The sequence below is a fragment of the Brachyhypopomus gauderio genome, chromosome 2, assembly GCF_052324685.1.
Source record: "Brachyhypopomus gauderio isolate BG-103 chromosome 2, BGAUD_0.2, whole genome shotgun sequence".
In the NCBI taxonomy this organism is placed as follows: domain Eukaryota; kingdom Metazoa; phylum Chordata; class Actinopteri; order Gymnotiformes; family Hypopomidae; genus Brachyhypopomus; species Brachyhypopomus gauderio.
Window position 1 is genome coordinate 47,871,945 of NC_135212.1, and position 23,980 is coordinate 47,895,924.

The 23,980-nt window shown below is 43.1% G+C and overlaps 1 protein-coding gene across 3 annotated transcripts in view; it reads right to left on the minus strand.

The window, feature by feature from the left end:
• The window catches only part of crhr1 (corticotropin releasing hormone receptor 1), a 103,126-nt gene that overhangs the window by 14,633 nt on the left and 64,513 nt on the right, over positions 1–23,980 (minus strand). For all 3 annotated transcript variants that reach the window (XM_076997170.1, XM_076997171.1, XM_076997173.1), the window contains 2 exons: positions 19,061–19,167; positions 2,453–2,573 (listed from right to left, as the gene is read on the minus strand). In XM_076997170.1, coding sequence (XP_076853285.1) covers positions 2,453–2,573; positions 19,061–19,167 — 228 coding nt within the window. The remainder of the gene's footprint in view (positions 1–2,452; positions 2,574–19,060; positions 19,168–23,980) is intronic.

The following is a 23,980-nucleotide window of genomic DNA, read 5'->3' on the forward strand; positions in this document are numbered from 1 at the left end:
CTATTGAGGTGTTCTATTGCACCACTTTCCACCTATTAGAAATACTGAACTATTTTCACCCAGTATAATTTTTGTGGTGAGGATGCTCTCCTTTATAGAACGTGAACACAATTCAGGTTCAGAAAGACAAACCACCCTGACACGACTGTTCTTACTTTATGTCACTGTTTGTTACTCACATAGTTTGTATACAGTTTTTTACGAGACTTCTTAAGCCGAGTTGCTGACCTGTCAATGCATATGTACATTTAAAGCCCAAGATCTCAAAGTGGTATTACATGTATGCTAAAGATGTTGGCATGGAGATTAAATGGTGTATGAGAACAGGATCATGATGCAGTCTTATATCTGTCTAGTCTAGTTTGAGACATAAAAAACATCACATCCTCTAAACCTGAGGATTTATGGCTTTTAGCGTTTCAGTTGAAGGAGAATTCAGATGCCTCGAGAAATGTATAACTTTCAAACCACCTTTTTTGCAAATTTTTAAATCAGCTACACAAAAACATTCAACAGAATTTCTACTATTGAAGCCTAAATAATTGACTCATTAATAGACAGATAATCACCTTTCTGTATTCTGTATCAAATATGTATAAAAATGTGTTCATTGAAGGAAAGAAAATTTTTTGTATTCCAGAGTATTTTGGATACTCTGGAAATACTCTGTATACTGAATTCTTTGAGTCATCACTCACCTGGATCTTAATTTTCATGTTCATTTAAACCCCCTAGACTGTTCAGTTGAGGCGAATATTGCCAAGTATTTAGTAAAGCATTACCAAGCTGTTCTTGTCTCTAAAGTCTTCTGTGTACTTATCCTGTTTTCTGGATTCTGATTCTAGCTTTGCCCCTGGCACTTCTGCGTTTGTCTGCTCTGGTTTTGGGATATTTGCCTCTTCTTGCCCTGTGAATGGATCTTTCTCTAGAATCTCTATCGTCACAATAATGAAAGGGTCTTTCTTCACTCGCATTCCCCAGTAATTGATCTGAACATCACCTCTTTTTATTAATAGATTCACAGACCATTTATTGATCTCTCAATCCGTCTGGGCATTAATGTTCTATTAAAGAGTGAAGTGTTGAGGTTTCAGACACTTGGCCACTAGACTGTACGTTTACGATGGTTTTGTCTTGATGGTGGGCAGGCACACCCCCATGGTGCACACAGACATGTGAAAAAGTGTATGGCTAAATGCATTTCAGAGCACAACAGTAAAGCTGCTATGAAGAGACTGATCATTCACAATTTACAGGAAGCATATATACATTTCATCTGTAGACCATCATGATGTGATGAAGCTATGCACATATTCTTATCCTATGGAGACACAATTTTTAAGTTCATTCCTTACACCCATGTGTGTAAGCAAATGTGTAAGACCATGCGGTCGTCTGACAGTGTGCATGGAGATCTGGTGAGCTGTATTTGAATGGATCCTGTGGGCTCATTATTGACAGGGCGATATTGTAATTAATTTCTCAGTTGTGATGCGTTCATTAGTGAAGCACACAGAAATGGGGGATAATTGACTAGCACATCAGACAACTCCTCGGAGAGTTGGGCTGTTTACCGACGTACACACACACACACACACACACACACACACACACACACACACACACACACACACACACACACACACACACACACACACACACACACACACACTTGCTGGTATTAGACTTCTACTTAGAGACTGAGAGAGACCACAGAGACTGAGCCCTGAACAGCAAAAGCTGTGTACAATCCAATTAGTATCAAGACTGTGTGTGTGTGTGTGTGTGTGTGTGTGTGTGTGTATGTGTGTGTGTGTGTGTGTGTGTGTGTGTGTGTGAGTGTGAGTGTGCATGTGAGTGTGTGATGTCTGCTTGTGTAGGATGTACAGGCTAAGAGGGTATGAGGTTACTGAGTGTATACTGAGTGAAAGAGGGGGGAGTGTGAGAAGTTATATACGTTAGCCACATCCCTAGTGTAGAATTTTTTTCGGGTTTCCAGTTCCAATTTGAGTCCATTTGGACCTAAATGAAAACTGTAGGTGTTCGTTCAGGACTGGGGCTTTTGTGGAGCTCTGTTTATGTGGGGAGATTCATTTCTTTGTGGTCCCTTTATTGCAGATCTTGTCGATAACAGCATTTTCTTATATTAAAGAACACACAAGATACACAATGTTACTGAGAGCCAAGAAAAGAAAACACAATAAGCTGTTAACCCAATTCTGGGTTCATTTTTTCCACACAAGTGAAAGCACTATTTTTATAGTGCAAATGTGTACGCTATGGAAGGCTGTGTGTGTATATATATGTGTGTATGTGCAGCACGTGCGGAGATGTGTGCATAGTGTGTGTGGCCAGTGCATGTGTGCACAGTGTGTGTACATCTGTTTATGCAGCATGTGTGTGTGTGTGTGTGCGCTGCGTGTACATGTGTGCAAGCATGCATGTCACTCACCACATTGCTTTCATGCACCTCGGGGTTCATGGTGAGCTGCACTACGAACCACGTAGCGTTGCGAAGGATGAACGCTGTAATCAGGTTCCAGTGAATGATGTTCCTCAGGCAACGGATACTCCTGCCAAGCAACAGTGAGAGTGAGGATGAGACATCATACTACACTCGCATACTGCACTCACATACTACACTCGCATATTACACTCACATACTACACTCGCATACTGCACTCGCATACTGCACTCGCATACTGCACTCACATACTACACTCACATACTACACTACTACACTTACTGAACACTTTAATTCATAATAGCGGAGATGAGAGAGGTGAGGATGAGATCGCATACTACACTCACATTCTACACTTACTGAACACTTCACTACAATATAGCATGCACCCTCTGTCGGCCACCTTCTTCCTCGGTAATCACTGATCATACTCTTACTCCAGGGCCACTTCTGATCAGACTTTATTTAAACGGTACACCATAGACTCAATTAATGTTTTATTAATTACATTTCTACTGCATTGTCTCTGTAGTGATGAATATACAAGGCTGTATACAAGTTTGTATAAATAAGCCTGTATGAGCACATCAAGAGTAGGCGACTGCTCTCATGACATTTAAAACCCGTTAGTGTTCCTTCCTTTAAGGTTAAGTTCCCCCAAACACCACAAACAACCTCCAAACATCCCATAAACCCCAAACTCTCCAAACACTCCAAACACCCCAAACAACCCCCCAAACTCACCACAATTTCAACCAGCAATGCCTCCTACCACATTAAAAAAAACACATTTCGTTCTTTGTTTCATGGCCACATAATGATGAACACCATGGAACTGTGGCACAGGTGTTTATCTAGGTAATACACACACACACACACACACACACACACACACACACACACACACACACACACACACACACACACACACACACACACACACACGGCTGTTATCCGTATATGTGTATTGTGTATTTAGGTGTCAGTAAAGGTATCTGGTATTGTCAAGGTATTTGGTATAACACATATGCGCTATCCCACCAGGAAACCAGTTTATTTGCTGTGTTGGGGTTTCATGAACTCAAATTTAGGTATCTTAGCAACCAACAAGGTAATAGTCCTAAAGTGGCAGTCCTGACACACACATGCATTCACACATCATCATTATCACCATCATCAGCTGAATCATACACACAAAAACACCTTCCATGCAAGTACACTACTTCCACACACACTTTGAAAACAACAAAACCGAAGTATACATTTAGAAGTATGGTTCCTGTTTTCCCTTTTTGCCTTGATCTGAATATGAAGGATTAGTATTTAGTGTCGTGTGCTTTGACTAAAGCTTCAGTATAGTTAGGGGACTTGAAGGCAGGCCAGCAAACCAGCCTGTGTCCTGAGTCCTCAGTCCTGTGTCCTGCTACCAGAAATGATCAGTCTGCAGTCACCTCACATGTCAATTTCTAAATGAGACAAAAGTGTTGAATCGCCTTATTTAGAATTGATACCTTGGTTATACCAAAATCAATGCAGATTATGATCTGGAGTATAAATTCAGGGTTCTGTATACCACTCCCTCTTATTCAGGTAAAAAAAAGACAAACCAACAACAGAAAGTGAAAACTGTGATTGTCGACCAGCCACATCTTAAATAACTGTGCCTTGTTCTGAAAGGGTAGTTCACTAAAGCATATTGTACCCCTGAAAATGAAATCTGAACACATCCAGACAGAGACCCAGGAGGGGCTTCAAATGGTTATTTCTGGATGTTCTAGAAGCTCATGGGCTCCTCTCTATGTTAAAGCAGCATAGCCCTAAAAGCTTTTCTTTTATTTACATATTCACATACATATTTAATCAGAGGTGCAGTTTTCTCCAAAAACTGTGGACAAATTTGCCTGCTATACGAGTTCATTTCAAAATGTGCCTTTTATGGAGAAAAAAAAATACTTCACCCAATAATTCAATCATATATTTAAAAACAAACCATTATCTCTCTCTCTGTCTCTCTCTGTCCCTCACGCTCTCTTTCTCTCTCACATACACATGCACATACATACATACCTTTATAGCATTTAGTCAGTGGTAAGAGTACTATCCAGCTAAAGCTCTAGACAGAGTGAGAGAGAGACAGTAAACAAGTAAAATACTTTTTTATTCATAAGTATAGCAGCCAAGGGAAGTTCATTCCACCATCCGGGTGAAAGGAGAGAGAAGATGTCTTGTTGCGTGTCATTTTTGTGTCTTGAGGGATAGTGGTTAGAATGGAGCTGTACTAGAGCCTTGAAGACAGTGCAGTGCAGAAAGAAGTTTGATTAGTGACTTTAGGTATGTGGGAGCTGGTCCAGTTCTAACTTTGCAGGCGAGTGTCAGTGTTATAAATCTGATGTGAACCACTACAGGGAGCTAGTGCAGAGAACATGGTGGTGACATGGAAGGACTTCGGGAGGTTGAAAGCAAGCCAAGAAGCCACATTCTGGATGACTTGTAGGAGTCTGATGGTCTGGTGGATGATCAGATCCACCAAGAGCCACCAGGATTGAGTTACAGTAGTCCAGTATTGAGGTGACAAAGGACTGAACAAGCACCTCGGTGGCTTCCACTGAGATACATTTTCCTGTGGTCTGATTTCCTGGTGTTGCTAAGGAGGAACCTGCATAACTGAGTCCAGCTAGCAATACAAGGAGAACATGACGGCTGCCCAGTAGTACCGCAAACTTGCGTGCCTTACACTTAGTCAGTAGAAGCGATCCACGTGTTCTCTACTGAGATCTGAACTCGAGGAGTTCATGTATCTCCAGGGATATATAGCAGCCATCCATGAGAAGCTGCCATTCATCAAGTGGTGTCTGCAAGGCATGACAGACGGTGGAAGGGAAATTCAATTGAGTGTCATCAGCATAGTGGCAGGAGAAACCACGCAAGGATGGAACCTCACTAATGGAGTGGGGATTGATGGAGATCAGGGAACGTTCTTGTGGAACACTAGTGGAGAGTCCGTATGCAGTTGTGGACCCTCTCCATGTCACATGACTGGCCATCCATGTCAAAGGTCATCCTCGCTGAGAGGTCAAGTATCATGACTGATGACAAGTTGGCTGATCTACAGGGTGCCGCTTCTCAGTAACAGGTGCACTAACCCACACTGGTTAGGGTCCTGTAAATCGTTGTTTGCAGGAAAGACAGACAGCCGATTGTAGACAGACCTTTCAAGAAAGAACAGAGATAAGTGATGCTAGTTGGTAGCTGCAGATAGCCGAGCTGTCCGTTGAAAGCCTCTTCAGGATGGGTGTGTAATTTGTGGTACTGTAGAAGCAGAGGAAAAAATAAAGGACTTGGTGTTTGTTCGTATTTCTGTTAAAGAAGGTGACCACAAGCAGTAGTGAGGGAGAAGAGTGACAGCTGAGAAGAGTCCACATCATGTTGCTAGCATCATGTTGCTAGCATCATGTTGCTAGCATGATTCAGACGCAGCCACACACACTTCCCACTCTTGTCAGCGTACTCACAAAGCCGAGAAAAATCTACTCGAAGTCTTATCAAAATCTTAACGGCAGTCTTCTGAAGAGTCTGTGTTAAATATACGTAATCACGTTTACTTCATCATCATCTGATTGTCAGCAGCGTTTATGTTTTTCTGCACTTCATCCTTTTTTCCTGTTCACCATCTTTCTCTGCTGTCTCTGGTCCTGCACATGTGCGTTTGTGCTTTGCCCCCCCCCCCCCCCCCCCCCCCACAGCTCTTAGAATATTTCAATTAATTGTAAGCTGATGTAAACAGACAGTAGTCCCCAGTGCTGTTACTGCTTGTGTTTCCTGTTTTGCATGTCTGCACTTCTCTCTCTTTCTTGTTGACTGCAGGCACACGCGCGCAGAAATGCCCAATCACGCAAAAACCTACACGCACAAACCAAAGAATCCCAGACACACCTGAGGTTCTCCAATCAACACAGTTGAAAGACGTTAAGAGAGAAGCTGGATTAGGGCAGGATAACGAGATCCAGCTCGGCTGCTTCAACAGCACATTAACACATATCTTAATGTCAGTCAGCTACTCCCACTTTCCATCAAATAACTATTCATATCCACCTGTTTTCTTTTCTGTTATAGCAGTCATAAATTACAGCGATTATTGAATAAACACATTTACGCACATTCAAATGTCAAAGCTTCTTTTCATTCCCCTGGAAAATGTTATGATTTTAGGGTGAAATGATGAGGCCAGTGGAGGAGCAGACAAGTTGTTTACCATCTCCCAGTCGGTGCAGTGAAATGACGCACCTGTTCTGGAGCGAACATGTGGACGGGCTTGTAGTACGAGGAGGACAGCCCGGAGCTTTTAAATGCAACACAAGGAGGCTTTTTGGATACTCAATGGCTCTAAAAAAGTCAGCGTGTATTCTATCTTTAAAGTTAAGGAGACTGATAGGAGGACACATTATAGGCTAGGGACACACTGACCTGACCATCGGACCGCGCCGGGCCGTTGCATGGCAGCAGTGCCTGAGCATCGCCCATACGTGGTGCTGTGTGTTCCAGTTAGCTCCAGTTGGTCTGTTTTGGCCAAAAGTACATGTTGAATTGGCATTGGCGATCAGCCGTGAGGAAGGTTTCTGATTGGTTGTTCAGTCTAAATTTGACTCCAAATTTGGTAATATATTCATAATCGGCTTAAAGTTTCTTTTGTGGCTTGATCAACAAAGGCAGTGTGTATTATATTTTGCTACATGGAAAATAGTTTTCTTGTGCCAACTACCTAGAGAACAAGTGGAACGGTTGTCATTGAATTACTGTGTGCAATTTTATAGAAGGAAGGCGGTGACGGTGAGGGTGTCGCTCAGAACTCAGCACGCTCGTTAGCAGAAACATGCGCCTCAGGAAACCAGCGGCCTTATTTCATTTTCATTTGTGAAGGCACGGTGCATTTGTGCATGTCATTCGTTAGCTGTGGTCGGGCGTTTTCGAGTGTAGCGCACGCAGGAGACGAGGGGTGACCATGAGCTGACAGAAGGCAGTCACCAGCCCCTTCGTTTTGTGAAGTTCTTTAGTGCTAGTTAGTCTAAAGGCCTCCTAGCTTCACGGTGGCTGTATTTGCAAATGAGATGTGTGGTATTTAATAAAAGGATGTTTAAATAGCGCTCCTGGGCACACATAGAGGTGTATTCTTTCTTTGCTCAGGCGTGTGTTGGCATGGAGACAGGAGCTTGTGGGGGCTCATTTACACTAAGTGTGGGCTGTTGCAGAACATATTGGTATGATAGGTAGCATCAAAAGGCTTCTTTGATTTGAAGTTGAAGTTTATTTTTTCATTTCACCACAAGTTAACCAGTGATTCTTGTATAACAGGGGTGTGAAAAAAGGCTGCATTTTAGCCCTGAGAAAGAGTAGTCAGACAAGAAACAGAGACAGTGAGCGTGTGTGTGTTTGTGTGTGTGTGTGAGAGAGAGAGAGAGAGAGAGAGAGAGAGAGAGAGAGAGAGAGAGAGAGAGAGAGAGAGAGAGAGAGAGAGAGAGAGAGAGAGAGAGAGAGAGACTTTTATGTTAAAGCCAGAGGAGGAAAGGGGGAAGTATGGGTAGGGAGCGAAGAGATAAAAAAGGAAAGAGATCGGGTGGACATTACTAATTTAATGTCCTGAACATGCACTTTAATGAGAGCAATAACGCAATAATAACTGATTGCACCCCTATGTGAACCGAGTGTAGGAGAGAGAGAGTGAGAGAGACAGAGAAGAGAGAGAGTATGTAAAGATGGGTTGTGTCACATTGCTGGGATTGACAGAGGAAGTGTAGATCCTTCTTTAAAAGGAGACTATGAACAGAAGGGAGCTTATACACAGATTATAAGCCTCACACACCTGCTCAGTCTAATTAAGAAGGAATATTTGGGGGCATTTGATGGGGAGCGTCAGAGTGGGGGTGGAGGTCCTGGTATTCGGTCCAGATGCCTTCCTGTCCTTATCACTTTTATTTACCTTTTTATTAACCTCACTCGTGTTCTGAAACTCTTTTGGCTTGGCCAGTTTGTTTCCTGCTGCTATATCTGTGGCACGGAGGGGCAACAGCACACTCTTACAACAGCACACTCTTACAGCCACACACTCTTACAACAGCACACTCTTACAACAGCACACTCTTACAGCCACACACTCTTACAACAGCACACTCTTACAACAGCACACTCTTACAACAGAACACTGTTATAGCAGCACACTGTTATAGCAGCACACTCTTACAACAGCACACTCTTACAACAGCACACTCTTACAGCAGCACACTCTTACAGCCACACACTCTTACAACAGCACACTCTTACAACAGCACACTCTTACAACAGGACACTTACAGCAGCACACTCTTACAGCAGTACACTGTTATAGCAGCACACTCTTACAACAGCACACTCTTACAGCAGCACACTCTTACAACAGAACACTCTTACAACAGAACACTCTTACAGCAGCACACTCTTACAACAGAACACTCTTACAACAGCACACTCTTACAACAGAACACTCTTACAACAGAACACTCTTACAACAGAACACTCTTACAGCAGCACACTCTTACAGCAGTACACTGTTATAGCAGCACACTCTTACAACAGCACACTCTTACAACAGCACACTCTTACAGTAGCACACTCTTACAGCCACACACTCTTACAGCAGCACACTATTACAGTAGCACACTCTTACAGCCGCACACTCTTACAGCCGCACACTCTTTCAGCAGCACACTCTTTCAGCAGCACACTCTTACAGCCACATACTCTTAAAGCAGCACACTCTTACAGCTGCACACTCTTACAGCAGCACACTCTTACAGCAGCACACTCTTAAAGCCGCACGCTCTTACAGCCGCACACTCTTACAGCAGCACACTCTTACAGCAGCACACTCTTACAGCCGCACACTCTTACAGCCGCACACTCTTACAGCCGCACACTCTTACAGCCACACACTCTTACAGCAGCACACTGTTACAGCCACACTCTTACTGCCACACACTCTTACAGCATCACACTCTTACAGCCGCACACTCTTACAGCAGCACACTCTTACAGCCGCACACTCTTACAGCCACACACTCTTACAGCAGCACACTGTTACAGCCACACACTCTTACTGCCACACACTCTTACAGCAGCACACTCTTACAGCCGCACACTCTTACAGCCACACACTCTTACAGCAGCACACTCTTACAGCCACACACTCTTACAGCAGCACACTCTTACAGCCACACACTCTTACAGCCACACACTCGCAGGAAAGCGCATTAGCTGTCCAGTCCACGGCAGGTGCATCACGTTCTTCAGCATGGAGCAGTCACACCACCCGACGGTGATGCTCACACAGCCGCTGGCTTATCCTACGCTATAAATAAAACCTCCGCCCGTCTCCCCCAGCACTGCAGCACGTGCTAAACACAGCATGGAGAGATCCATCTGCCCATGTTTGCTGTGAGAATCGACAAAGCATTTTGCCCTCTGTGGTGGCTGGAGAAGCTGAGCCGCTCACAGACTGCAGGAGCACTGTGGATTTTGCATAATGGGTCTGGAAGAATTGGAGCTGACGTCTGGATTTGGACCCCATCAGCCTTGTCATTACTGCTTATGAGGGGTGACTGTGAAGGACAAAGGTGGTAAATTGCTGACAACAGATTCTTTTAAAGAGCCATAAACTTGTACTGATTCACTATCTGGCCTTTCAAAGCCTTGGTTCTGTGACCGGAGAACCGTGATGCATGTCCTGATCCTGGAGTAGACACAGACCAGTTCTCCATTTCTACAGAAGCTCTGCCATACTCAGAAAGAGTTTGTATGTCCTTGAACTTGTTCTTTATTCAACCAGTATGCTAAGAAGCTCAATGATGAATACAAATACATAAAATACAAACAAATTAATTAAGTTTGAGTGGGTAAAATAAGTTAATAAAAATTATGTTTATATATGAACTGTATGTCTAACCTCAGAGTTCCTCTCAGCATGTATGTGTGTGTGTGTGTGTTTGTGTGTGTATTTGTGTGTGTGTGTGTATATGTGTTTGTGTGTGTTATCCTCTCTGCATGTGTGTGTGTGTGTGTGTCACGTAGGGCAACGCCCCCTCTCGTAGCTGTCACTCTGGGTTCCCTCATGTCCGTGTTCCCTGCCTGTTTGTCCCGCCCTGCTCGTTGGTTTTGATTTCTCGTTTGTCACCACACCCCTGTGTCATTGTCATCACCTGCCCCTCGTTAGATTCCTTGTATTTAAGCCCCTGAGTCTCCCTTGTCCTTTGTCTGGTGTTTTGATTGATTTGGATGTTTGACTGTTTGCTCATCGTTATACCTGGCCGTAGTGTGTTCTTGTTTTTGATTCTTTTCTGTACTCGTGTTCCCCTGTCGTTGTTATGCCCGTGTTTGCGTGTTATACGGACTGCCCTCCTGTTATTGACCCTGCCTGGCTAAGCGACGACGATTCTGGTATTCCCTTCAATAAATCTCGCTCTTCTCAGCGATTGTGTCCGTCTTCTCGCTCCGTGGCGCGAGCCACGTTACAGTGTGTGTGTGTTATCCTCTCTGCATGTGTGTGTGTGTGTGTGTGTGTTATTCTCTCTGCATGTTCTCCCAGCTGGGGCTGCCATCAGTTGTTCACTCCCCATTGTGTGGGAATTAGATGCTGCTTTAATTACCACAGTACAACATGAGGCTGTGTCTATATGTGGCTGCATGTAAACCGGCTATATAATTTAATATTTATATTTTATTTATTATTTTATTTATATTTATATTTGTTCACTGACGTGGAAGATCCATTTTAAATCTATGCGGATAGGTTTATAATGGATTATAATGGATAAATGATGCTTCAGTAGGTTCAGATCAATAGATGTATAAGAATGTAAGGATAAGGCCCAGGAGGACAGTTTAACTTCGTCATTGTAACTGTAGCTTTGTGATAGTAACCGTAGCTTTGCTAGCCTGGCCACAGGAGAGGTTCCTCCTGGCCACAGGAGAGGTTCCTCCTGGCCATGAGGTCTTCTGCAGGTGCTGTAGTGCTGGCAGAGAAGAGTGAACAAGGTGTGTGGCTGAAGATCAGACATCAATCTGAGCCCTTTGTCACTGTGTTAAATGTTCAAAATATGGATGGAGGGTTTAGTCTCAAACAGTGCTAAATCGCTAGAACCCTTTAAAAATAATTACCCTAATCTAATACAACCTAATCTAACCTAGCTTTAATCTAGCTTTGGGACGCATATCTTCACGGTCCTATTTCTAGTGATGAATTAAACAGTTCTAGTGATGAATTAAAGATCTAAAAAGTGGCCTTTTGGCTCAGCGATCTGCGTGTGGGCCTTTGTGTTGTTTCGAGTCCAGTCCTATTCTTAATCACAAGGCATTTAGATAAAGCTTTGGGATGATGCAACACAATCACTGCCATGTGTGAGCACCAGTTTCAGTCTTGATGTCCTTTTCCATAGACAGGCACGTCTTCACTCACATTTCAGAACAAACAACGCACACGGGCTTAGCAGTTACTGGCGTCTGTGTGCTCTTTCCTCTGCTTGGCCGGGTTCCCACACTTGCAGGGGTCTTTTATTTTGCAGCTTAACAAGACAGCTGAGCATAGTGACACACGAGTGAGACGTATTGGCCCAGAACCATCCAAGCCTGCGTATGGCGCTAATGCAGACTCCTCTCAATGTTAAAAGCACACGGACTCCGGGAGGAGTGGCCCAAGAGTTGGGGGGTGGGGTTTGAGGTGGGGGATTTCTTTGTGTGGACCCTAGTTAACGCTCACCCGGTTTTCCCCATGCTTAGCGCAGCCATGTTCTCATCTGACCTTGACACATTCTAAATGAATAAGCACTTTCGAGGGTTTCCATTTGTTAGAGCTCATGGAGCTGTCAAGAAAAGAGTCATTAGCTAAGCAAATGAACACAATGGGGTGGGTATGCATGCATCAAATTAAGCATCAAATTTCAGAATCTGTCATTCACTGGACTGTGGGGTTCTGGCGGAGATGGATGAAGCAGGCCGGTTCTGAGCAGGAAGGTGTCCTCTGCCTGACAGTCACAGCCTTACACTTCCTTTTTTAGCAAGTTTTGGTGTTGACTAAAAAGGAAGACTTTTTCAAACTGATAAATGAAGTGTTCTCTGAAACAGTGTCTTTGTGTCTTATACCTTTTACAAATTCAGTATGTATGGATTCATTGTTTTAAGATATTTACAAGCTCTCATATACACCTTAAAACACATCAATTAAACTGAGCCTAATCATTACAGTCTCTGAATATCAAAGAGTGTACAAAAGGTCCCTTTCATTTACGAACAGAGCAATAGTGATTATCTCCGTGCCAACCATCTCCATGGCCACAATCCTGATGCTGGCACAACTGACCAGACTGGCATGGACATAGATAAAAACATACACTTCACCTCAGAGCATAAGCACTCCCCAGTGACAACATGGCTCTTCTGCTTCTGCTATGAGGTAATTAAGAAATGGTTAATATTATTAATACCAATGTAATAAAACCTGACTGCGCTGCATGCAAGGGTCTTACTACAAGGAGACAGACCCGTTGTAGTGTAATGGTGATTAATTGAATTCAATATTGCATAAAACACTATGCGACTGCCGTGAGAACTAACCAAAATGGTAAGATTAGCATAAAAACAGACTTGTTTAGCAACTGCTGATTCTGCAACTCTTTTTCCTTTACCACGCTCTGTAAGATTTGCCCCTTAAGCAATTATTTCCTGTTCTTCATCACTGTTATGAAACAGCATAAGAGCATATGAAACCAAGGGACCTTGGCACATTAAGCAAGCTGGGCTTTGCTGTATATCAACGGTGTCTGGCAGTCGAGCTAGGGAAACATTGGTGCTGCCTTTGAGGGATAACTGTATTTTATATGGAACAAATTAATTATACAGATCATATGGGACAGCTCTGCATAATATTAAAGAAAAGAATCCTAACACTTCAGACTGGTGGTGGAGGTGGAGTAGTTTACAATATGTTTAAAACTTTTGAAGCATGTAATAAATCCCGAATTGCTGTACCTGAGCCTGTCACCTCCTCCTTCTTTCCAATTCTCTGAATGGGCGAAGCAGCCTTCCACAGTGCTTAACCCTAACTACATCTACCCTAACTACATCTACCCTAACTACATCTACCCTAACTACATCTACCCTACATCTACCCTAACTACATCTACCCTAACTACATCTACCCTAACTACGTCTACCCTAACTACGTCTACCCTAACTACATCTACCCTAACTACATCTACCCTAACTACATCTACCCTACATCTACCCTAACTACATCTACCCTAACTACATCTACCCTAACTACATCTACCCTACATCTACCCTAACTACATCTACCCTAACTACATCTACCCTATGTCTATCCTAACTACATCTACCCTAACTACATCTACCCTAACTACATCTACCCTACATCTACCCTAACTACATCTACCCTAACTACATCTACCCTAACTACATCTACCCTACATCTACCCTAACTACATCTACCCTAACTACATCTACCCTAACTACATCTACCCTAACTACATCTACCCTACATCTACCCTAACTACATCTACCCTAACTACATCTACCCTACATCTACCCTAACTACATCTACCCTAACTACATCTACCCTAACTACGTCTACCCTAACTACATCTACCCTAACTACGTCTACCCTAACTACATCTACCCTATGTCTACCCTATGTCTACCCTAACTACATCTACCCTAACTACATCTACCCTACATCTACCCTAACTACATCTACCCTATGTCTACCCTAACTACGTCTACCCTAACTACATCTACCCTAACTACATCTACCCTATGTCTACCCTAACTACGTCTACCCTAACTACATCTACCCTAACTACGTCTACCCTAACTACATCTACCCTAACTACGTCTACCCTAACTACATCTACCCTAACTACATCTACCCTAACTACGTCTACCCTAACTACATCTACCCTATGTCTACCCTATGTCTACCCTAACTACATCTACCCTAACTACATCTACCCTAACTACATCTACCCTAACTACGTCTACCCTAACTACATCTACCCTAACTACGTCTACCCTAACTACATCTACCCTATGTCTACCCTATGTCTACCCTAACTACATCTACCCTAACTACATCTACCCTACATCTACCCTAACTACATCTACCCTAACTACATCTACCCTACATCTACCCTAACTACATCTACCCTAACTACATCTACCCTAACTACGTCTACCCTAACTACATCTACCCTAACTACGTCTACCCTAACTACATCTACCCTATGTCTACCCTATGTCTACCTAAACTACATCTACCCTAACTACATCTACCCTAACTACATCTACCCTATGTCTACCCTAACTACATCTACCCTATGTCTACCCTAACTACGTCTACCCTAACTACGTCTACCCTAACTACATCTACCCTATGTCTACCCTAACTACGTCTACCCTAACTACGTCTACCCTAACTACATCTACCCTATGTCTACCCTAACTACGTCTACCCTAACTACGTCTACCCTAACTACATCTACCCTAACTACATCTACCCTAACTACGTCTACCCTAACTACATCTACCCTAATTACGTCTACCCTAACTACGTCTACCCTATGTCTACCCTAATTACATCTACCCTAATTACGTCTACCCTAACTATGTGTACCGTAACTACATCTACCCCAACTACATCTACTGCAGCTGTCTGTTCAAGTCCTGCTCACTACCGCATACGTGACACTGACCCAGCGCACCAGACCATTCTCCGTGTGTGCCTTTTCTGGAACAATCTGGCGATGCTCCTGGTCAGTCCATGGTCTCTGGAAGTGCAGGCCTCCATGTGAGAGGCTCCTGTGCTACTGATACAGGAACTTGCGGAGGCAGGAGAGAAGACCCTGTGGTCCTGCTCTCTCCATCAGGGTCCCGCATGCTCTGCGCAGTTCCTGCGGCTCCTGAGTGCTTACGGAAGGGCCTCCCGGAGTGCCTTATGACCCAAATGGCGTGCAGATGCACCGGTAACACCCCACGCTGGGTCCCGGCCTGTATGCACGCATGTCGCTGCAGGAGTCTGGCAGAGGGCCAGCCCTTCACGCGGGGGCCATGTGCTCTGAGGTCTGCTGACTCTCGAACCCTGCAGCCCTCTCCTACGTCAGCGCGGACACAAATAGCAGAGTGGAGGTCCTCCTTCTACGGAGTGCAGACATTCGCAAAATGAGTCGTCTGAGAAGTGGTGATTATGGAAGACAATTAAGATTTAACAACTGAGATGTTCACTAATTTAATTTACCTTAAACGATTCCCAGGCATTAAGATATGTTTCATTAAAAACATTATCATTAAGGCTTTTAATGTAATCCATGTTGCATTATAACCCTTCACTGCTTTAATGGTTCTCAGAACTGTGTGCTCCTAAAATCAGTTTCTGGTGAAGCTCAGTGAAGCAGACATTATTCCTGGAAATGTGATACTGTGAGCATAAACTAGCATGTCACAGCCTCCACTGTTTAATCACTGAGGACAGATTTGTGAAAAAAAAAACAATGAGCATTTAACTTTGATTTCCTGCAATAATGGGAGTTGGAATTAATGTTGGATAACATATTCCAGTGTGTTTCTTTTATAGCAACAGTGTGCCACTGGAGTGACTGAGCAAACACAGCTGAAACAGCTCAAACCTTGACCAGTCTGTTCGCTTGGCTGAAATGTTCTCGGTAGCCGTTTGGAGAGATCTCGGGTTTGGACGGCCAAAATCGTGCCCTGGAGTGCTTTGTTTGCCAGCACTTTGCGCTGTGATGTAACGCGAAGAAACAAAACGCTTTGGGTTCCCATTATTTCCCCTTGCTGTCCACCACAGCTGCTTTTATAGCATATTTCAGGAGCACTTCGCGCAGGAAAACACTCGCAGTCTGACTCCAAACCTACCGAGCTACTTGTCATGAAATGCGATACGAGACGTTGAATGTGGACGGGGCCTTGTCACTGTGGTGCAGTGAGGTCAGCCATCACTGGGCTGCTCGCTGGGCTTCACTCTCGTTTCATGCGCTTGAATGCCTGCGCGACAGTGAATGTCGGCGTTTACTGAGCCCCAGAATCCCTTGCTCCGCGCCTACATGAGCGTCTCGAGCTCCCCGGACTGCTCCGCTGAGAACGAAGGCGATTTTTAATCTCACTCCATGTAATATTCAGTTCAGCTATCTGTGCTTGCTATTTTGGGATCCTGCGTATTTAGATCACAATTGGACTAGACAGCATTATGTAATCCAAGAGATGAATTGTTAGTGATATTTTAGCCCTTTGCAAGAAAGACAAAGGTGGTTAACCTTTGCTGTTGTATTTTGAATAATCTGATAATACTTCTTAAAAATTATAGTTTTATATGATTGCTTTTGAGCCTGTCCAATATCAGATCACCGTTAAAGAATTACAAATTTTTCTAAGTTTGCAATATTATTTCTTTAAGTAACATGGTGGCTATGGTATCATATTTTGGTAATAAAGAAATGTAAAAATGCCTTTCGCAGCAAGGGCTGTGTGATTAAAAGGTGATGTGTCTCTTGTTTCTCAGGGTCTCCAGTGTCTGTAACAGCTGCATGAGCTGAGAGAGTGTCCAAAAAGAGTAATGGGATTCATTTGGGATCTTCCGGGGAACACAGATAAATATCCCAGGATCTACCCATCTGAAATGCCTCCTCATGTGCTCCACACGGAGTTCCCCGGGTCATAGACAGACACGGGGTGGAGCAGAGGGACATCTAACATCAGGCATCTGTTCCTGATCATTATTTCATTCACTGTAGCTCAGTGAGAAGATCAGCGCCGGGCAGGCTGCGGTTTTATGACCTCTGTTTTCCGTTTACGGCACACAGGCACTTTGTCTTTGTGTGATGCAATGACTTGGGAAAAGTTTCCAGCGGAGGTTAACGGCACAGGCAGCAGGTACCGTGGACGGCCCGGCCTCCTCCACGTCTCTCAGGCACTGCCATGAAGAGACTCACCCAGAAAGATTCAGTTTTGTGGCTCCGAATCAGACAATTTAATTGGGAATTGTATACCTGGGATGGGTTATCTTGGTGAAATTAATAAAGCCTGTCTAATCCAGAGTAACTGTGTCCTGGAGAACACAAAGCTGTATTGATCTCCTCACAAATCTTAATCTGCAGTAAAGTCGACATAAAAGAGATTGAAGATACGCTGTTGAATTTTTAGGTGATTGTCCAAACCACTCAAAAACAGAGTGTAATGTAGAGACATTCTTGTATGTGCTACTGTTGTAGTGCATAAAATGGCTGGCCCTACTTTTCTGAAGTGTTACCGGCGTGCTCCTGGGAGTTTTTGACATTGCTCTAAAGATGTCAGTGAAGACGTGTCCTTCACTGACCTTCAGCATGATGACTTTTTGACAAGCTAGCCTTGGAGCTGAGGACCCAGTGCATGCTTGCTGATGTCTTAATGATAAGGAAGGATTTCTGAATGCCATCAGCTATTTCATACGAACTCCTTCTGAGCAGATGGAAAATCAATCACACGGCTTACAGGTCGAAACGCAACGCAAGGCCAGTTCATTTCTACAGCACTCTTCATATACAGTAGCAGTTCAAAGTGCTTCACATAGACAGAGAAGAATAACAATGTTTATTACATCCTGAGATCTATCGTCTCAGGAAGGTCAAAAAGAAAAATGAAATATTACAAAAACTATTTATTAAAAAGAAAAATAGGAATCTAATAAAATAAAATTAAAATAAATATGATTAATAAAAAAATAAAGATAAAGCATCAAGATAAAAGACAACAAAGACAGAATAAACTGAGAATGAAAAGAAAGAGTGTGAGTTTGCTCTGACTGTAGTGGCCATGGGAAGTGGTGGTGGAGCACTAAACTTGTGTACAGTATAAACACCAGGTGAAATCTCTGAAGTGCTGTCTGTGAGGTAATGGTTGTCTGTAATGGATGTCTGTGACGAATGTTAATTAAAGTTCTCCATGACGTTAGAACCTCAGAGCAGAACTTAAGACCCGATCAGGTTTTCATTCGTCTCGCCTGGCAAGCAGTGTGCTACTGCTTGGTTTCGCCCCTGTGGAGTCATGGTTCCCATGGTGATAGTGCCGCGTGGCTTTTTTTATCTGGTCTTATGTTTTGACTTACGCACCTTTCTTTGTTTTTCGCCTGAGTTGTTTGCCTATGACGTGCCCGTGCATTTATACCTCTTGATGTGTTTGTTTGTGTTGTCTGCTCTCTTTGCTTATGTGTTCTTCCATTCGTGCAATTCAGTCCTGTTCCTTTCAATGGGTAATATTATCGCTCTGTATGCTTGCTTACCAACTTCCAACTTGTTTACCAACTACTACGTCCTTAATAAAACGCTTGGTCTCCTTTACGCTGCATCCTGCCTCAAATTTTACACGGCACATACTTTTGCATTATCGTGTCACGTATCACAACACGACCATGTCAACATCCCATTACTGCTGGCACGAAACACACACGGATCACTTAGTGTCAAAAGAAGCTTTCACACAGAATTCAGGGATAGGACAAAGGACCAAACTGACCTGAGCCTCATGAAGAGGATGAAGGCAACCAGCAGAGCGCCCAGAGAAATGCAGTGGCCCAGGTAGTTAATGATCACTGCGATGTGGTAGTGCAACTTGCTCTTTTTCTGAAAGAATACGGACACAGAGAAATCCATCGCATCAGGAGCAATGCAGACCAATGGAACAACACACGAATATGCTGTAATGACCTAATTTTGACAATCTCATACGTTGATGACAGGCTCGCATGATCGTGGTGGTGTCTCCACCTACATACATATGCAGAAAGTTCTGAAACTAAAGTTCTGAAAGAAGACCATTTGCAGAGGGTGCATCTAATATTGTGTGCATGTGTGTGTTTTGAAAATGAATTCATATATAGGCTTTAACAAATTATATTTGTCTTAGAAACAAACCTAGATGCAATTCATTAAATTAAAGTCCGTTTTGTTTCTGCCCTTAATAAATATCCTTTGACTAGGCATAAGTTTAAAGTAAATTAAACTTAATACTATTAAAAACATCCATTCAATCAGGGGTGTCCAAACTTTTGACTTGTACTATATGTGATCTCTATTATTAGAGGAAGGACTTGCTTGAAGCCCTATATTGGGAGACCTCTGGGAAACAAGTCCCTGGTTTCATTTGATGATGCTCTTGGATAAAAAACACACCTGCTCTTCTGTTAGAGGTCTTTACAAAACATAATAAACAAAGGAGGGACACTGGCATGTCTAATAAATGCATCATAGGGTTAAGGTCACACAAACCATTATCAGAGGTGTTCAACAGATGTTTAATATTATTATAGTCTGTATGGCTACAAACTGCAGCCGAATACAGTGCTGGCGTTCCAGCTAACGTGTCCGAATGCACAATAACTCATTGCTTCTTAGCATTCATGGGCTTTAACAACAGATGACCTGTTTGAGTGCACTGTTTGTCCTGTTTGAGTGCACTTTTTGCCCTGTTTGAGTGCACCTGTTTGCCCCTATGTCAGAAGGACCCTTTCGGCAGGGCAAAGCACCATGCCACAAGGGTCGAGTAGTCATGAACTGGTTCCAGGAACATGGCAGTGAGTTTTCATTCCTTCCTCGGCTTTCACAATTCCCACATCTCAATCCTACTGAGTATCTCTGGGACTGGTTAAAACGGGCTATTCAGAGCACGTCAATACCAACATCTAATTTGCTGCAACTGTGAGAAGTGATCCAGTCTTAGTGGACCGAGATTCCTGTAAAACGATTTCAACACCTCATGAAATATGTGTCACAAAGGACTGTTGTGGTCTTGAAGGCCAGAGGAGGTCTCACGTGCTGCTAGATGAATGTCTAATAAAGTGGACGAGGCTGGAACCTTAAGCCTGGTTGTGATGCAGGGATATTTGTATAAACAAAAGTCCACCCAGGGTATAATAAACCAGAGATCATTTTACATAGACCTGCCTGACACTAATACTGATACTAATGTAAAGATGAAAACCAAATTTTTACGAGTTAGTAGTAAGTAAATAACCATAATAAATAATCATAACGGCTACTTTGCTCCATATCTTATTTGTGTAGCTGGATTTGTGCTACACATTTTTTAAAGCTTAGGTTTTGAAGCTTAAAATGTATTTGTGTTAAAAGTGTCCAATGTCTTGTCAAACGGAAGTGACCTGCCTTGCTGTCTGTCCCGCTGCACTGGAGAAACGGCCCAACTGGGTTTCTGGGAGCATATGTTGATCACGTAACGATCAGCTTTGTGTATCTGCGTGTGCGCATGCATGCGGGTGTTTGGAGACATCAGGTGTTCGGTGGTCACAGGGGCCGATGCCCCCCTCCTGTGTCTCCAGACTGTGCGTTCCTGCTAGTCACAAATCTGTCACCGACGTCCCGTGGCCCCTACAAGTGTTTGATACACCCCTCACTGCTCACGAGTGAGTTTAGCCTGCAGTGAGACCACTTTTGTGTTGACTACAATCTCAAAAAATATCTGTATAAATGTGTAATATGTGTAAAATAAGTCTGTCGGCCAGAAGGTAGAATATGAAATGACGCCTTGTGATTAATTCTTGGATCGTAGGCTCATACAACTCACCATTTCTTTAAAAGCTTAGTACAGAGCCAGATGTGTAGAAATAAATTACAGTGTTTCATTAAACTATGTACTCTGAGTACTTCACTGAGTACTTAGTACTCTAAGTACTCTCCAAATGAACATGTCATTTGATCATATTGATAACACCTGGAGAGCAGCACTAACCCTGTGGGTGACAGACGTGACTCAGACATGCATCACTGTTGCCTTCCAGGAAGGTATAAGTGGAACAAGAGGATTTCTAATAGATGCTGACTGCTGCAGCCATATCCTGTACAAGACATTTGTCAAAGAGAACAAACACAGGTGCTCATCAGCGTAAAACGAGTCAGGCGACGAGTGACGAATCCTGGGGCACCTGTTAGCGTAGCACACAGCAGAGCCGCACACAAGTGCCTAGTCAAAGGATGTTTATTACGGCAAAGGACAGAAACAAAACGGACAGAAATGCGAAACCGACAACATAAAACAAAGCACAGGCCAGGCATGAATCCAAAAGGGAATATTAATGACACGAAAATAGGACATAAAGACAATAAGAAATTTACCCAGGAAACTGGACATTTGATAACACATGACAACATACTATAATTAAAGTCCCATGCAAAGATATGAAAATAAGGGGTACATATACACAGAATAATGAATACAAACTAGACACAGGTGAAACTCATCCAGGGCCAGAAAAAACACAGTAAGAGGAGGATCGTGGACCGATCAAAAACAAAAAAACATGGCTAGCAGTTGCCATGGGAACCATGGTGTCATTGAAATGCTAAATGTACCAACCAATCATGTTGCTATGATCACTGAAATATCTTATCTAAGCCTCATGTTTTAAGCTGTGAAAATCCTTTTTTCTAGCTTCCCATCATCCCATTTAACTAGATTAAATATATTAATTTATTTTTAAGGTAATGAATGATGTGGCTGTTGCAGAGCTAAAAGCTTCAACATTAATGTTTGTTGCTTCTGTTCTGTGTTTTGTATGTGTTTGTGTGACTTGTTCTGCTAGTGTGAGCATTTGTGTGCACTTGTATTGTTCAACATCAAACTGCCCAGACACAGCAGCTGAAAATGTAGCATTTGGCTAAATCTGGTACATTTACATCACACCATAATGATGCTGAGTTTTGTGTGTTGTGTACTGCGTGGCTTTCAACACACAGCTAAACCCTCACGTGAGGCTCACGTGAGGCGACTCCACGTGACCCGCAGACAGCCTGCACATGCCTCACACACTCGCCCCACTTTCCATCGCCTCTGCGAAGGCACTGGGAGCTGCCGCACTTGTGCTCGGCTCACGCTCGGCTCACACACACAGCCTCTCCTGTGTTATTCTGCCTTTGACTGAAACACAGACGTGAAGGAAAGAACGGAGGGTCCTTTTCATTTCTCAAATTTTCATCCAGATCTGACTTTTGTCAGCAATTCTGTTATAAGCAACTTAAAATCTATCTTTTGAAAGATGGTTTTTTAAAAAAATAAGGGTTCACATTTATGTTCACGGTTTTCCAGAGCAAGAAAAATCTTTTTCTTCCTTTTTTTGCTGTGTGTTGCTGCTGTTCTTGGCCAGGTCTGCCTTGTAAAAGAGATCTGTGATCTCAGTGGGACTAACCCGGTTAAATAAAGGTTAAACAAAAATTTATGTTCATCATGATTCCTGTTAACCGTAGTAGCGTGTTTGTATTATTTTAAGAACAGCAGATATCTTAATAAAATAGAGTACATACATATATGTATATGTATTTTTACAGTGCGATGTTATTAGTGTCATCAGCCTCATTACTCCCTGCCAGCCACCTGTGTGTGTTGGTGTAGCGTCTACATTTATTGCCTGGTGTACTTGTTTATCATGTGGAATTCCCTTATTGCATGTGCAACATTTCAGTCCCATTATTACTCCCCTGTATGCCTCTGTTTATCTTCATGTTTTCAAATGGGAAGCATATGCTGTAGTGTTTATGAATGCCCCGTTATCCTCAACACATATTGCAATAAAAAATACTGAAATCATGGGACAACAGTGTTGCATTCTTTGCCATGCAGTTCGGTCTCCAGGTTGTCCTGCTGCTCGTCAGGGCTGATGGGACTGTCCTGGCCAGGACGCTTAAGAGAGGCCAGTTGGTCCTGGACAACATCACTGCTACACTGCCATTTTGTGTGTGTTTTTTTTTTTTCCCAGACTACAAGGTCTCCCAGGATCTTTTTAGAGAGAGATATTTCTGCGTGTCTTTTAGAACACGTACTACTATCTTTACAAGTTCTCCATGTGGGCGACTGAGCGAGCCAACACTTACTGCAGCGCTGCATTAACACCTTGTCCCCCTGTCCCTCCCACAGGGAGACGCTCGACTGCAGGAACTCCGCTAGCGTCGCGTCCCCTCACTCCTTCCACACAAGAGCATCGACTTTGCCAAATCTACGAAAGTGCTTTTTTGTGTCTGGGGAGCTCTGGGGATTAGCAAAATGAACTTAATACCTCCATGACCGGAGAAAAATGGAAGTAGTAAAAGCCGAAGTATAAAAAAAGAATAAACGTGTGAAGTTTATATAATCAGAAATATCACCCTGACAGCTGCCTGTATTTGTTTCTATATAACCCTAGATGGCAAGGGTGACATTTCTGAGAATGTATTATTATTGAACATCTGCTATCACTATGGATATTCTGAAAATGATATCTGAAATCAGATAAAATCAGTAAATTTCTGTTACTGATGGGGGTCAAATGTAAGCCAAAGCTATTTTTTAGCAATATAAGGAATAATCTGTTTTCCTTTCTGGAGCCCAGAGGTGCCAAACCAGCACAGAGATGCCAAACCAGCCCAGAGATGCCCAGCTAGCACAGAGATG